Source organism: Psittacula echo, assembly GCF_963264785.1.
Source record: "Psittacula echo genome assembly, chromosome: 7".
In the NCBI taxonomy this organism is placed as follows: Eukaryota; Metazoa; Chordata; class Aves; order Psittaciformes; family Psittacidae; genus Psittacula; species Psittacula echo.
The window spans coordinates 3,099,455-3,115,822 of NC_137740.1; the positions used below are offsets into that span (position 1 = coordinate 3,099,455).

The window sequence follows — 16,368 nt, forward strand, 5'->3', positions numbered from 1 at the left end:
ATTGTGGCCTATGTCACTTTAATGTCCTGCAACACTTGTTATTGCTCATTCTTGTGTGGAGGGTTCGTTGTAGGTTTTTCTTATAGAGCAGGCAAATGGAAATCAATTTATATCATTTGTTCTGAAAGGGAAAAATCCACTTGAGTGAAAAATACTCAGCCCTAATACATAGCCTTCACTGACTCAGAGGCATCACAGTTAAGAGACTCTATTAACAGGGAAAAGTGTTCGTGCTTCTTTTCCAGGAAAGTTTCCAAGGCAGAAAAAAGCCTCTGTATTATTGAGGAATGTCGTGTCTTTGTGATTTCTAGAGCCTTTTGTTGAATCAGAAGAAAGGAAAGTACATCTGCTAAAGCAAAAGGCTGGGCTAAGGAGCACCACACAAGCTGCCAGCGGTGCTGTGCGGCGCAGAACAGCAGCACTGCCATGTGCACACCAAGTGTTGACAGGGGCAGGGCTTTATTGGCTATTCTGAGCAGTTCAATAGTGTTCTTACATACAGAGATAAACTAATATTCCTCTTTTAGTGACAGATGTGGCAATAGAAGGGGACAGGCTGACTTCCTTCACTCGTGAGCATCCAGCGCGGTGTCTGACCAAGCCTTTAGGTGATGACGGTCGGACCAGTGCGGCCAGTTCTTTCATGCAGCTGGGAGAGTTTCAGTGCAATAGAAATGAGAGGTGCCAACATGACCTGCAGAAAGGAAAGAGGTGGCTCAGAACCATGGAGCAGAGCGCACACAGTGTCCACCTTTCCCTCAAAGGCATCTGTTGTCAGCCAGGGACACCCAAAGCCCGACACTGCTGGTCAGAGGATTGCTTCAGGTTCACAATGGGAGCTGTGGGGCCACCACGGTGAGGGATGTGGTGTTACCACCACGTGCAGCTTCAGAGAGAAAACCCCAGCACAGCCCCAGTGCTGCTGGTGACGCCCTCATTGTGCCGTACTCCAAACTCTGCTGTGCCATTGGCACCATTAAATCCCAAGTTCAGTTTGTGCCTCTCAGAACGTGGGGTTTTGAGTCCTTTGTCAATGACAGCACAGCACATTACACAAAAAGAGCTCAAGGAGTGTTTGCTGGGGAATAGAAAATGAGAATTGTTTTCCTCCTGTGCCTACAAGAGAGGTCAGCAGCATTTCTAAATGATGCTGTAAAGAATGTGCATTATTCAGCTCTGGGGCAGCAGCACAAGAGGGACGTGGAGCTGTTGGAGTGAGGCCAGAGAAGGCCACAGAGATGCTGTGAGGGCTGGAGCAGCTCTGCTCTGGAGCCAGGCTGAGAGAGCTGGGCTGGGTCAGCCTGGAGAAGAGAAGGCTCCTGAAGGGAGAGCAGCTGCAGTGCCTAAAGGGGCTGACAATTCCCACATTCTGTATAGGAATGAGCTGATTTTATCCCCAGTGATGCAACATTTCAACTACAAGGTGAGTTCAGGACTGAAAAAGTGTCTTCCCACACCTGCAACCAGCCACAGCTGTAACGTAAACAAACAGGAATTCTCATGTGGGATTGCAGGAGCAGCTGCGAGGGATTCTGAGTAAATAACGCAGGAGGTTCTTAAACACATCTATTGTATAAACAGATGAAAGATTGGGATTAAAGATACCAAAGCCAAAACACCTCACACCTCCACACCGCTCTAAGCAATGCAGTGCTAAGCAAAGGTTTAAGCTTGTTAGGGAGGCCCAAGGGAGTCAGCGGTGCCATGGCTGAGGCTCAGCACTCACCTGAGGGTCTTCGTGGATCTTCTGCGGGTCCTTCTCGTAGCTGTCGATGTAGAGCCGCACGGTGGCCCCCGCGCTGCCGGTACCGCTGAGTCTGAAGATGATGCGGGAGCCATCAGAGAAGATGAGCCGCAAGCCCTGGTACGAGAGGAGGGGAGGAAAGAAGCCTCTGAGCCTTGTGCTTCTTGGGAACCCACAGCGTTTTCCATAAGGTCCAGCATGGCTGTGTCTGACCTGCATGATCCCTGAGCTCCTCTTTAGGGAGCCACAGAAAACTCCATTATCCCCTCCCCACTTCCAAAGGAGCTTGTGTCCCTTTTAATCCACTCTGGAGAACTTGCTAGAGCTCCTGAACACAAAGTGTGTTGCTGCTGTAAGATCCCTCACCCCAGCACTTGCTTGGATGGAAACAAGAGCCAGGTGCTGTCAGCCATTGAAATAACCTCCCCAGGGAAGTGGGGGGTTCCCCAGCATTGGCCACTGTTAAGATTTGGCTGGACAGAGTGCTGGGACATCTGGCCTAGGTCTTACTTTGCAAGGAAAGGTTGGAGCAGATGATCCCTGAGGTCCTTTCCAACCTGGGATGGTGTGATTCTGTGACTCTCTGTCACACACAGCATTACCAACCCATTGCTCTTACACAAAAATAGGACATAAAGAAAATGCTCCTGTCACTCCACAGGCAGGGCAATCATTCCTGCAGGATTTCTCCATTATTCCTTCCCACTTACTATGCTTCCACATTATGCTGCCAAACCAATCCATCTACAGGACATTTTTATTTCAATCTCTGCTGACAAGTTACTCATCTCACAGGTATTTAATAGCCCCGTGACTTCTGGAGCCTGGAATTCCATCCCCATTACAGCCGTTCTGCACCACCACCTGCCCTCTTAGGGACAAGCACATGGGAGCAGCACCAGCTTGAGGACAAATGCACTGAGGGAGGATTTGCTCATAGCAACCTGGGGGTCTGGTGCTAGAGACAAGATGATACTTGAACGGGGGGGGTTGTTCCTTGTGCTCCAGTGCGGTTTCAACCCTTCATTCAGCACAACCCATTCCTCAGGTGGTGGCCCAGCATCCAAAGGACCCCCCCCAACTCAGTTCCATCATTCCTTCCCCTTCAGGGTGGCTGTATAGAAGCTCTGCTCCCCCTCCAAGCCTTGCTGGAGCTGGAGCAGGCTCCAGACCCTTCCCTTTCCAAGGCAGCAATTTCCCTCACGTGGAGCAGGAATCCCACCAGCAAACACAGCGCAGAAACAACATTCCAAGGGACAAATGCAACGTTTGACTTTGTCCATTGCATTTGTGCTGCTACAAGGATGCTGGGGAGGGACTCTTCATTAGGGACTGTAGTGACAGGACAAGGGGTAACGGGTTCAAACTGAAACAGGGGAAGTTTAGATTGGATCTAAGGAAGAAATTCTTTACTGAGAGGGTGGTGAGGCACTGGAATGGGTTGCCCAGGGAGGTTGTGAATGCTCCATCCTTGGCAGTGTTCAAGGCCAGGTTGGATGAGGCCTTGGGTGACCTGGTTTAGTGTGAGGTGTCCGTGCCCATGGCAGGGGGGTTGGAACTGGATGATCTTAAGGTCCTTTCCAACCCTAACTATTCTGTGATTCTATGATTCTATAAAATACACAGCACGATACCCCTCTGAGGCCACGTTCAGCCCAGGCTGTGCCCACCTGGTTTTTGGAGACACTTCCATCCACGGGATCATTGTACTCAAAGTTATCAGCTTTCTCAACCGTGTAGACTTTGTCACCACATGAGAGCTGCTTCCCCACAAAGGAGCGGTCAAACATCACCGCCTCCAGATCCTTCATCATTTTGTTAGCTGCATCGGCATCCACCTCCTCATAGTCGTATCTGCAAGCAGGCACCACAAAACAAAGGTTAGGAAGGGGAGACTGTCATGAGTAGGAATGTTCTGTGATGTCCTTGTTGTAGCACTGTGGTCTGCCCCATGGATGTGCTCTACTTCTTTACTGGAGGAGAGGACAGGGAGAAAAGAGAGGAGGATCTGCATGTAGCAACATGGCTATGATCCAATACAAATCCCTGGGATACACCACAACACATCCCCAGCATTCAGTGTCAGAAGAGATGAAAGTGCAGGTTGAGTGCTATTGTACAACATCGTTGTGTTGTACTCCAGCAACACTGACTGCAAAGAATTTATCCATGTCAGGATCTCAGCAGGTTCCTCATGATAAAACCTTTGCCTGAACATCCTCCTGTGCATCCACAGCAAACTGCAGGTGTGACTGCAGCCAGGATAACCCGCCAGTGCCAGCTTTGATCTCTCTAACCCAGGTAAGAGAGGCAGCAGAGAGAGGCTGAAGTGCACATCAGGATGTGAGACTTTGCGTTCTGATTCCCAGCATGATCTGTGCTGCTTTTATTCCCCAGCTGGTTGGCTGGAGCATGCATGGGCTTGCTAACCTGCTACTACTGCACTGCTTGCTCTGCAGGCGAACCTCTGGTACTAAAAGACTGCCTTTTTGTTCTAGGCTTTGGCATGTTTTCCACATTCAGCTGTGTGCTGGCTTTGTGGTGTTGGGGGAAAAAGAAGGAAAAGGCAAATTCCTTCATTTGGCAATTTGAGACACAATTTTCAGGCAGGTATTCCCAGCTGAAAGATTTCTGCCTAATGCATTCACCCCACACAGCATTCCCACCTCTGCCTGGTGCAGGCTGGTTCTCACTTCCCTTTTCATCTTCCATATCTACTGCAGTTGAAATTAAGAGTATTTTGGGACTGGACAGAAATTCAACCAGGTGAATAACAGGCTAGGAGCCATGCATCCATTCAATAAGACATTGCCATCACTGAAGACGTTACAGGTTAACTTGGGATTTGTAGTCTCAAGAAACATCCTGTTCCAATGGCAAAAAAGACTTTTGCAAGACAAAAATATCCATTAAAAGAACAAAAAAAGACTTTGCATATATAAAAGGCACAGCCTTTGCAGCCTTTGATACTTATTAAATTCCTGTTTAGAATAACAAATCCTAAACCAGATATTGGGACAGGTTAAGGTGAGCACCTGCTGGTTTATTTAACCCAGTTATGGTCCACACTGCAGCAAACTGCTCGGGGGGCGTTAAATCACTGCAATCAGCACGTGTAAGGAGGCAGGAACTGTGCTGTGGTGGCACATGCAGGTGCCATCAGTGCGTGGGGCTCTGACCTTGGAGGGTCGGACACAGGACGGAGGTGAGTGCGTGGTGTCTGCCCCACCTGGTGAAGAAGTTCCTGCCGTACTTCTGCCAGTGATCCTTCATGATGTCCTCCACGCTCTGCTTGCGGGTGGCCAGGATGGACAGCCAGGCCAGGACAGCCCACAGCCCGTCCTTCTCACGGATGTGGTCAGAGCCTGCAGGGAGCCACAGCACAAACACGTTTCCCACCTCTTTTCATGCAAGAGCCTGTGCTACGGCCCTACCTTGTCTTCTCCATCCAACTGGCAGCTGTACAGACACACAAATGGAAGCTATTCCATGAGCTTGATCCCTGCTGTATTGTTAAAACGGTTCAAGATATCATCTGCTTTTAGCTACGGCCCAAATAAAACATTCAGCCTCTTTTAACGCACACACACTCATTGTTCACAGATCCTTAATTCTGTTCCCAAGGAAGCAATGGGGATAAAATGGTCATCAAAAGAAAGAAGGAAAAAAAGGAGGGAAATGCAAAGGAACAGCTCAGGAAGGACTAACATCAACCTCCTCAAGCAGCTGTCATGAACTGTCTGCCAAATCAGCATACCCTGAACAGCACATATTCTGGCTGAGCACCAAGAAAAATGTCAGCCCTTGCTGAGGAAGCCAAACCCTAACGACTCCGAAATTAGCATCTGAGAATCCTTGAATGGTTTGGGTTGGAAATCCAGCTCCAACCCCTGCCACGGGCAGGGACCCCTTCCACTGGAGCAGCTTGCTCCAAGCCCCTGTGTCCAACCTGGCCTTGAACACTGCCAGGGATGGGGCAGCCACAGCTTCTCTGGGCACCCTGGGCCAGCGCCTCAGCACCCTCACAGGGAAGATATCACCCCACAACAGAGATAAAAACCCATCAGACAACACCAGGTCTGGCAAACAAGCAGTGCGAGGAGACACTCCATCTCGTGTGGGGACCCAGAGGAGAGCCCTGTGCCCCCTCTCAACTGCACATGCCCATCCCATAAAGGCTGTCAAAGACCCTGGTGTGGCTGGAAGAGGGTTCCTCCAGAGCAAGCACTTCACAGAGAGCAGGAATCCCAGCCTTGCCCTGGGAGCACACTGGACAGGGACCGCACGGCACCAGGGCCCTTGGGAAACCAGAGAGGGTGTTGCAACTTATCCAGCACCCTGAGCACCTAAATTAAACAAGGATCAAATGGCAGCCCAGAATACACCCAACCCAGACCCCAGCCTTCTGGCTTGCGAGTGCTCCACAGATGCACAGCTTCTGGCTTTTATCGTTTGAGCTCAGGAAAACCTCCAAACAGGTATTAATGAATCCCAAGGAGCCAGGGTATGCAGAGAGCACTCTGGAGCTCCCACTCTGCCCTCTCAAGGGTAGCCAGAGTGGGCAATCACCTGGGGAAAAGGCTGGGGCATGGGTTATGTGGGGCTGTGCATAAATCCCACTATTGTGGACACAGTGATAAATTATCCTCAGGGTCCTTTACAGCAGAGAGAGCTGTGCAGAGGTGATGGAGAGGAATGCTACATAAACACAAGTCCCACGTGATGTATCAACTTATTGCTGGAATCAAATACCCAAGGAAGCAAGCAGGAATTCTGTCATGTCGCATTACTCTAATTGCTCCTGGACTCCAGTCCCACCGGGGCACAGTTTGTTTCAATTTTTACTGGGTCTATTTGCCTGCTCCTTCACCTCTCTCCCCTTCAGCACTCACATTGTGGCCGGCTCCAAACAGTTCCTCATTAACTTGCTATCAAACAACCTTCCTTGCCCTTTTCATTCCTGAAAGTGTATTTGCCAGACGGACAAACCCCTTTTGCATTGCAGGGGAAGGGTCCAGCACTCCCAGGCTCTTTCTGTGCCCCCCACAGACTGCTTCAGTTCCTGCCCACTCATGCTGCTACATGGCCAAAGTCTCAGACCACTCTCAGCCCTTGCTGCAAATGGAGTCACTTTTGTTTGTAATGCAGAGTCACTCAGCTACTGGGGGAGGGAGAGAAGCTGTGAGCTCATTGCTCATACAGTAAAAGATGGAAACAATTTTAGAGAGCTGCTCATTAGAGACCATCTCCTATCAGCAGCTGCATGAATCATTTGGTGCTTTTTGTTGTTATTTATTTAGTGAAATGCTAGTGCCCTCTCATTAGCCAAAGTTCAGAATGTAAACTTAATGCATGCTGAAATCACTCAGGGCAAAGCTCCCAAAATCTGTCTTTGCTCATACTTCAAGATTTCTTTACACAGATATCACGTTTTGTGAAACTCCTCCTTTCTTCCTGAGGCCAAATCCCACGTATCAGAATAGCATTTGATTGCAATAGCATTGCCACTGAAGACTGCTTCAGCCCTGCAGCAAACTGCTGGCACCCAGTGATCCCATTTCCTCAGCTACAGAAAAGCTGGGGTAGTTCTTTCTTGTCAAGTCCTGCACCCCAGTTCCACACAGCAGAGTCATAGAATGGCTTGTGTTGGAAGGGACCTTAAAGCTCATCCAGCTCCAACCCCTGCCACGGGCAGGGACACCTTCCACTGGAGCAGCTTGCTCCAAGCCCCTGTGTCCAACCTGGCCTTGAACACTGCCAGGGATGGGGCAGCCACAGCTTCTCTGGGCACCCTGGGCCAGCGCCTCAGCACCCTCACAGGGAACAGCTTCTGCCTAAGAGCTCATCTCAGTCTCCCCTCTGGCAGCTTAAAGCCATTCCCCTTGGCCTGTCCCTACAGGCCCTTGTCCCAAGCCCCTCTCCAGCTTTCCTGCAGCCCCTTTAGGCACTGGAGCTGCTCTCAGGTCTCCCCTTCAGGAGCCTTCTCTTCTCCAGGCTGACCCAGCCCAGCTCTCTCAGCCTGGCTCCAGAGCAGAGCTGCTCCAGCCCTTGCAGCATCTCTGTGGCCTCCTCTGGAATCACTCCAACAGCTCCAGTCCCTGTTGTGCTGGGATTTGAGGCCATCCCTTTTCTGTGAGACACCCCCACACAGGCTGAAATGTTTTTGTGAAATATGGGGTGATGGAATGAAAACACGCAAGGTTTGAGCCTGAAATCATCCAACCTTAATTCCCTCAGGACCCTGTGCCTTGCCAACTGCCCCCTGGTCTTCAGAGGTCTTTAGGGAACAGGAAAAACGAGACCTTGGGGGCATTCAGACCTGATAAAACTCAGCCTTTGTGCATGAATTAGATGCTGACCTAATGGGAAGGTTCCATTTCCACAGTCAGGATGTTAAAACCATGTGGTAGATGCCATGGGAGAGCTCAGGAACAGCCGAGGCCTCCCAGGAACACTGCGTGTTTTGAGCACGCCGCGCCGACGCAGAGCAAAACCTGTTCACTTCTACTTCCCTGCACAAATAATGGCTGTGTGTCACGTGCACACCCCTAGTAAATTCCTTAAGATGTTCACTTTGTTTCTCAGTAACCCAATAACTTGCTCCGACTGTTCAAAGGCAAGTGTTAATTTAAACTTTATAAATCATACCTTGTTTTTCGAACAGGAAAATGAGGGCCCTATTAAGCTCAGAGATTTAATAGTGACCTGAAACCTTCCCTAATAAAACTGCATGCTCCAAACCATATTTCTTTCCAGAAATGAAAACATTTAGAAGGTTTTCCTGGCCACCAAGAGTTGAAAAATACATTTAACATTGCACTTAATCCCCATAGACTCAATGACCGGGCTAGTAAAGAGGCCCTTAAACTTCCTGCATATCTATGTATGCCTTCCTAACTAACTGAAAGGAGAGCTAGCTCCTGCCTGACTAAACTTCGTGTTTGTTTCCACCAAGGGTTCTTGTAAGCTTTTTTAAGATGTAATTAATTAGAAGCATTAATAACTATACATGAAAGATAAATCCCAAGCTACCCACCACAACAAAGAACTAAGAGGAGGAATAATAGCACACTTAGTGAAATCAGGAACGCTGACTTACCAGTACCAAAGCTTTCCTCTCCACACAGAGACAGCTTGTTTGCATCCATCAAGTTTCCAAAGAACTTCCAGCCAGTTGGAGTTTCATACAAAGCAATCTTTGTAGCTTGGGCCACCCTTCAAAGGTAAGAAAGGCTAAAGTCACATCACAGCTGGACTCTCAGCACTCCCATGTGTAATACTGCAGCAGGAGCTTCAGCCGGTACCAAGCATGGCTTTTGGTGTAGCACTGAAGGCAGGTCATGCCACTGGCTTGGTTTTTATAATGAACAATTCTTTGTCCAAGAAACCTGTTTCATTGTGGTATAAGGTTTGGAAATAGGTGGGAACATGGAATCCCGGACTGGTTTGGGTTGGAAGAGAGCTTCATGATCATCTAGTTCCAACCCCTCGCACAATTAAACAGTAGATATAAACATAACAGCTCTGGCTCTGCTTCACCCCTCAGATGGACCACAAGATGGTCCTGTGAGATGCACTCATTCCCACTGGAGACATTTATGTTACACCACAAAAAAGGGACAGTCCCTCTCCTTGGCTGGGCTCCCCTCTCCCACCATGCACAGAGATGGATGCTACCTATCCAGAGCCCCGCTGGTGGGCATGCTCCGGGCAAAGCCGCGCACTCCGGTCTGCTGGAAGTATGGGATGCTGAAGATGTTGGCAGCGATGACAGCAACGGAGTCGGAGGGGTTCACAAAGAAGCCGTGTTTCCCAAGAATCATGTTGCGATCCTGGGGAAGACAAGAGAGGAACAGCTCTGATCCATGCTTAGTGTGGAGCGGCTGCAGCGGCAGAAGTTGTTCTGCTTGGCAGACACAGCCCATAAAGCCAGCGACTCACAGAGGGTTTCTTGACTGCACTGAAATAAATGCAGAGTTTTGACACAGTTAAATAGCACCTGGATAGGATTTCACTTTCCTGCTGATTTTTCACAGCTTTTAAAGCTATTTAAACACAGTTTGGACTTCAGCATCAACATAGGAGCCAACTATTGCCGTGGTGGCAAATTGCAGCAAGTGGTTCACCTCTATTCACAACTGAAAAGGGAAGAGGGAGAATAAAAGGTCTTTGCCCTCATCCTCCTCTACTTAAAAGCAGCTGAGCAGTCAGTCCCCATAGCTGATTAAGGGCAAAAAGGTGAATAAGGAACAGCCCATTTACCCCATCTCCATCAAAGGCAGCTCCAAAGTCGTATTCTCCCGTCTTCATGGTCTGAACCAGGTCAGCAGCGTAGGTTAAATTGGGGTCAGGATGGTGGCCACCAAAGTCCTCCAGTGGGGTGCAGTTCACAGCTGAGTTTGCTGGGGCTCCAAGCTCCTCACACAGGATCTTTTTGACATAAGGGCCCACAACTATCACAGCAAAACATGGAAACAAGTCAGCCTTTGCCCTTAGCACCAGCCACGTAACCACCCAGCTCTCTGGTCTGGTCAGTTTGGGTCAGTTTATGTAGTTTATGGTAGTAAAGCACAAATTATTACATCAAAGACCCAAGCAGCACATAGGTGTGCTTAACCCTGACCCACCCAGGCACACAGGCTCTTGCCAAAGCAGCTTCTCAGCTGGGGGTTTGTCCCACTAAATAAGGGAAACCACTCATGGGTTTAAAAGCAAGGATGAGCCTCTGCTAGGGGTTCCACATGTAAGCCAGGACCCCACTGTGAAGGGCTTATGCCACGAGGGCACCAAGGTATTAGTATCACCACATAATAGACCAAAATGCACATGTGCTTCACAGATATCCAGCAGTTCAATAGGATTTACTGCTTTCAAACACTAATAATGTAGGCAATAAAAAATAAGTGAGCACTGGAATGGGAATGATCTGGAGACAAGAGAAACGAGATGCAGGAAAGCAAGGGTGCTCCTGAAAATGTCTATTGAAAGAGACTCACAAGGCCAGGTTGGATGAGGCCTTGGGTGGCATGGTTTAGTGTGGGGTGTCCCTGCCCATGGCAGGGGGGTTCGAACTAGATGATCTTAAGGTCCTTTCCAACTCTGACTATTCTATGATTCTATATTCAATCATATAAAACAGTCTAATGGTGCCATTTCTGTACTCAGATACCTACGGGAAGATCTTTGCCTAACTGCTGTGACCTCAATGGGACACTGACTGATGTGGGGTCCTCCAGGACAGCTCTGATGACAGCACCAGTGCTAACCTCCTCCATCTGTTAAGTGTGGATAGATACATGTGAGCCATTCAGCATCCCCTCCAAAACCCACCGATCTTTCTGCCCTAGGTCAATTCCTGAATCCAGACATAACATACCCCAGATTTACAAGTGATGGATATAAATTCCAGAAGCTAACCTTGCTCTCTGAAGTAGGTGGTAAAGCCCTAGGGATATCTGCCCCCAGCAATACCTCAGACCCAAGTCAACCCCTACCTCCATGCATAGCATCTATGCGAATCTTGAGTTGGTTCTTCCCTGAGAGCAGTTCTTTTATCGCATGGAAGTCGAAGATGTTCCTCAGCATATTCGCATAAGCCTCTACCGAGTCCACAATCTCCACTGGAAAAAAAAAAGACAAAGTAAATGGAGACCAGTTCTCACAGTTCAAAATCTTTGGAGAAAAGCAACCGTTCAGACTGTTCAGCCTGGAGAAGAGAAGACTGTGTGGAGACCTCAGAGCAGCTTCCAGTATCTGAAGGGGGCTACAAGGATGCCAGAGAGGGACCCTTCATCAGGGACTGTACTGATAGGACAAGGGGTGATGGGTTCAAACTGAAACAGGGGAGATTTAGACTGGGTATAAGGCAGAAGCTCTTCCCTGTGAGGGTGCTGAGGCGCTGGCACAGGGTGCCCAGAGAAGCTGTGGCTGCCCCATCCCTGGCAGTGTTCAAGGCCAGGTTGGACACAGGGGCTTGGAGCAAGCTGCTCCAGTGGAAGGTGTCCCTGCCCGTGGCAGGGGTTGAAGCTGGATGAGCTTTAAGGTCCCTTCCAACACAAACCAGTCTAGGACGCAATGATAATTTTGCTACACACGGCACTGTGCTGACAGTCCTTGGTACAAAGGGCCAAGGCTCACTATAAAGCCTTTAAACATCCCATAGAATCATTTCATAAAGACAGTAAAATAATGGTCCTATATTGAGAATTTAATCACAGGCTGTCATTGCTAATTAGGTACAGACCAAACAGACCAACAAAATCCTTAAGACAAACAGTGTTACAGCTATGGCTCCCTGGACTTCTTTCCAGAGGGCTTAGTCCTACTCTGTTTACCTGGAGAGTGGGATTAAAGGAAAAGGGGAAGCAAATATTATATATATATAATTTATATATATATAAACAGATATATACAAATATATATAAAATATATTAATATATGTATTTATACTTTTTTATATATACATATAAAACCATAAACAGATCTCAGATTTCCACCAAACTCAATGGGAACTGTGCACCTAACAGCTGGAAAACATTGCACCTTTGCAACTACCAGGCAGTATAAAGACAGAGCCATGAAAATACCATTAACATCAAAACTCCACAGAGATGAGAACTGAGAGAAATACCAACTGTTAGAATCTTTGAATTTACTTTTTTCAATTCCAAGCATAGGGCACCAGGAGATGGGAAATAAGTCATCACAGCAAGTGTTCTTCAATAGCCTTTTTAATGCATTTCATGTTTCACTGCTGACTGACAAAAGTCATGTGTGAAATGTAACGGCTTTCCCACTCACAGAGACAGCTTTTATATGTGGAATTATGGGAAAAGCAATCAGTTACACAGATTACACACTGTGATTTTTAATCAGGAAAATGCACTTGAACTGCAGAGTTGTCTGATTTGCAAGCACATGTTAATGCTAGATTTACAGACAAAACAGTGTCTGGGGAAGTTTGGGGGAGCAAATTTACCTACTGAAGTCCAACCTTCTCTAGGACAGAAACAGTGATATAACTAAAGTACCTACACAAGGTTATGATGCAGGCCAAAAAAAGACAGTAATAAATGCAGGAGCAATGTCCCTGTTTGACTTATCCAATGGCTGAGCAGGAGAGGTCAGAATGGCCACATCGGTCCTCCAGAAACACCAAATGTCCTCATGGCAGGCCCATGCTAAATCCACCTGTAAGGAAACTTTCCAAAAGGAAGAGCTGTCATTTACCTGTAAATGGTTTAAATTTGTTCTCCAAGTCAAACTGCTGTTTCCCAATGGTGCTCAGGTCCACCTGGAGATCCGGGCAGATTGCATACTCCTCAATTTTCTTGCTGATTTGGAAGATTTTATCTGTGATACCTTCAGGAGCAGGACCTGCAGGATAGAATGGGCAAGGGGGAAGATGTTAAAGAATCAGACTTCAAGAGGAGTGTGCTTCGGAAGTACAGCAAAACATCTGGGGCTGGGAATACCTCCCTAGGAGAGGAATGTCTCACAGAGCAGGGATGGCCTCAAATCCCAACAGGAGGGGTGTGGAGCTGTTGGAGCGAGGGCAGAGGAGGCCATGGAGGTGCTGCGAGGGCTGGAGCAGCTCTGCTCTGGAGCCAGGCTGAGAGAGCTGGGCTGGGGCAGCCTGGAGAAGAGAAGGCTCCTGAAGGGGAGACCTGAGAGCAGCTCCAGTGCCTAAAGGGGCTGCAGGAAAGCTGGAGAGGGGCTTGGGACAAGGGCCTGTAGGGACAAGCCAAGGGGAATGGCTTGAACCTGCCAGAGGGGAGACTGAGATGAGCTCTTAGGCAGAAGCTCTTCCCTGTGAGGGTGCTCAGGCGCTGGCACGGGGTGCCCAGAGAAGCTGTGGCTGCCCCATCCCTGGCAGTGTTCAAGGCCAGGTTGGACACAGGGGCTTGGAGCAAGCTGCTCTAGTGGAAGGTGTCCCTGCCCGTGGCAGGGGTTGGAGCTGGGTGAGCTTTAAGGTCCCTTCCAGCACAAACCAGTCTGGGATTTTATGGACAAAGCAAACTTACCTCCATTGGCAATATTGAATTTAATGCCAAAATCTCCATTGGGGCCACCAGGGTTGTGGCTGGCTGTCAGAATGATGCCACCAATGGCTTTGATTTTTCTGATGATGCAGGACACTGCTGGTGTGGAGAGAATGCCGTTCTGCCCAATGACCAAGCGGCCAATCTGAAAATGAAAGAGCAAAAGAAACTTCTGTGAACCCCAAAACCTAAACCCAGCAAACCCATGAAACCCCACTGGTGACAGGTAAAGCAGAGCCCCAGGAGCATGCTGATGGCAGAGGTGCTGCTTCTCTGCAAACAAACAGCTTGTTCTGGGAGGCTGCTGCTGCTCTCTGCTGTGTACAGTGAAGGGCAGCATCTGACCCTTCCAGTATCTGAAAGGGTCCTACGAGGATAAGGGAGAGGGGCTCTTCATTAGGGACTGTAGTGGTAGAACAAGGGGTGATGGGTTCAAACTGAAACGGGAAGTTCAGGTTAGACATAAGGAAGTTTTTTACTGTGAGGATGGTGAAGCACTGCACAGGGTGCTCAGAGAAGCTGTGAATGCTCCATCCTTGGCGGTGTTCAAGGCCAGGTTGGACAGAGCCTTGGGTGGCCTGGTTTAGTGTGAGGTGTCCCTGCGCACGGGAGGGGGTTGGAACTGGATGATCTTAAGGTCCTTTCCAACCCAAACCATTCTATGATTCTTTGATTCTGTTGTGCTTTTTTAGCATTTTCCTTTACTAACACTGCAGCCCAAGTGGAAATGGCAGCTTGCATTGGAGAGCTGAACCTTCCAGGGGCATCTCAGCAACAACTAAACAAAACCCCAGCACACCACCCTTTGGCTGTGGTGCTGAACTTTGCTTTCAAAAGACACAATGGGACTGAGAGAAGCCAAAACAAAACAAAAATTGAATATCATCTCTATTCCCATGGGAGCAGCTGCAGATTGTCTGACTCGCGGCGGTAACACATCTCCTTCCCATGAATTCAGTTCTATCACCAGGATTAAATCCAGAACAATGTGCTAAGCAGTACAACATGATCAGGATCCGGTTGCTGGAGTTGATGTAATAAAGCAGAAGATGGATATTTATCTGGAAGAACATGTTCCTTAACATAAGCCATGTTCCTTAACATAGACTTTGTTAATGAGGTGACAGAGATGTAAGAGAATACCAGGCTACTCTCTGTCAACCACAGAGATTAAACTCTATATATGACTGAGGAAAGAGGAGGAATTTCATTCAAACACAGGATAAAGCAGCAAAGAAAAGCAGCATTCCCAGACTGAAGGCCCAGGTTCGGTGTTAAGCCAAGGGCACTGGATGACTGTGATTCCTCTCCCATGGCACTGGCCGGTGCTAAGCCCCAGCTTCACTGCCAACAGGTTCTTACATGCTACAGCTGTCACAGAGGGGATGGGTGAGCAAGGTGCTGCTAAAAGAGCTGCACCCCCACCAAACAATAAGCATAAACCTGAAACAGCAGCTTATAAACCCAAAGTGAAAGCTCTTTCCAGCCTCCAAATTGTGGTGCTTCAGTTTCACCAAGAATTAATGCAGTCTCCAGGAAGCTCCTCTCTAAAACCTCATCTTCCTAATGGCAGGAAAAGGAGCATTATCTGGGCAAACACTTTCTGTACTGCTATGTGATATAAGCTCCTTTGGTGCACATCCAAATGACAGATGGGTACACATGCTCACGTGAAGCTGATCCTCATGACACTGTCTCTCTGCTCTGCCAGGAACAAAAGCAGATAGTCCCTCGAATAGTGTCCAGGTATACCTGTTCTCTAATCAGCTTCAACATAGACAATAAACTCAGAAAGTAAAATATGCTAAAGACTTCAAGATTCATCTGGACAACATGCTGGGACATCTACTAGAGGTCATGCTTTGCTTAGGAAGATGGGATAAGATGATCCCTGAGGTCCCTTCAAACCTGGGATTCTGGGATTCTTTCGTTTCCCAGCTTCCCTTTGAGGGTCACATTCAGCCACAACACCCCTCTGCATCAGTGCTCTTCCAGGCCTCATGTGCAGCTCAAGGGATGCTGGAAAAGACTGGCAAAACAAGGGAGTTTCCCTCCCAAACCACACATCAGCTGCAGGAGAGCTGGAGAACACATCAAATCCCTTGGCTTTACCTAACCTGACCTCCCCACACACCTGAACTGCAGCTTTTGCCCGTGCATTGCAGCTATGAGGAAGGAAAAGAAGGAAAACTTGTTTCCAGATGTGCTACTCTCTGATTTGGGGTCCTCCTTGGCTTTCAGAGGTTTTCAGATGTTATTCCCACCCATTCAGTGCTAAATCCTTTGTGGAAAAGGTTGCTCAGTGTAGCAGCAAACTGAGCAATTCACACTTGATAGTTTTTAATTCTCTGGAAATTCTCACAAGAAAAAACTAAGGATGAAATCTTGGAATCCCAGCCTGGTTTGTGTTGGAAGGAACCTTAAAGCTCCTCCAGCTCCAACCCCTGCCACGGGCAGGGACACCTTCCACTGGAGCAGCTTGCTCCAAGCCCCTGTGTCCAACCTGGCCTTGAACACTGCCAGGGATGGGGCAGCCACAGCTTCTCTGGGCACCCTGGGCCAGCGCCTCAGCACCCTCATAGG

General features: G+C 48.5%; 1 protein-coding gene across 2 annotated transcripts in view; it reads right to left on the bottom strand.

The window, feature by feature from the left end:
- Positions 1 to 604: 604 nt before the first annotated feature.
- Positions 605 to 16,368, bottom strand: part of PGM1 (phosphoglucomutase 1) — a gene marked incomplete at both ends in the record, with an annotated part of 28,584 nt that continues 12,820 nt past the window's right edge. For both annotated transcript variants that reach the window (XM_080622937.1, XM_080622936.1), the window contains 10 exons: positions 605 to 694; positions 1,727 to 1,861; positions 3,415 to 3,598; positions 4,974 to 5,109; positions 8,844 to 8,959; positions 9,422 to 9,576; positions 10,007 to 10,197; positions 11,239 to 11,364; positions 12,974 to 13,120; positions 13,768 to 13,930. In XM_080622937.1, coding sequence (XP_080479063.1) covers positions 605 to 694; positions 1,727 to 1,861; positions 3,415 to 3,598; positions 4,974 to 5,109; positions 8,844 to 8,959; positions 9,422 to 9,576; positions 10,007 to 10,197; positions 11,239 to 11,364; positions 12,974 to 13,120; positions 13,768 to 13,930 — 1,443 coding nt within the window. The remainder of the gene's footprint in view (positions 695 to 1,726; positions 1,862 to 3,414; positions 3,599 to 4,973; positions 5,110 to 8,843; positions 8,960 to 9,421; positions 9,577 to 10,006; positions 10,198 to 11,238; positions 11,365 to 12,973; positions 13,121 to 13,767; positions 13,931 to 16,368) is intronic.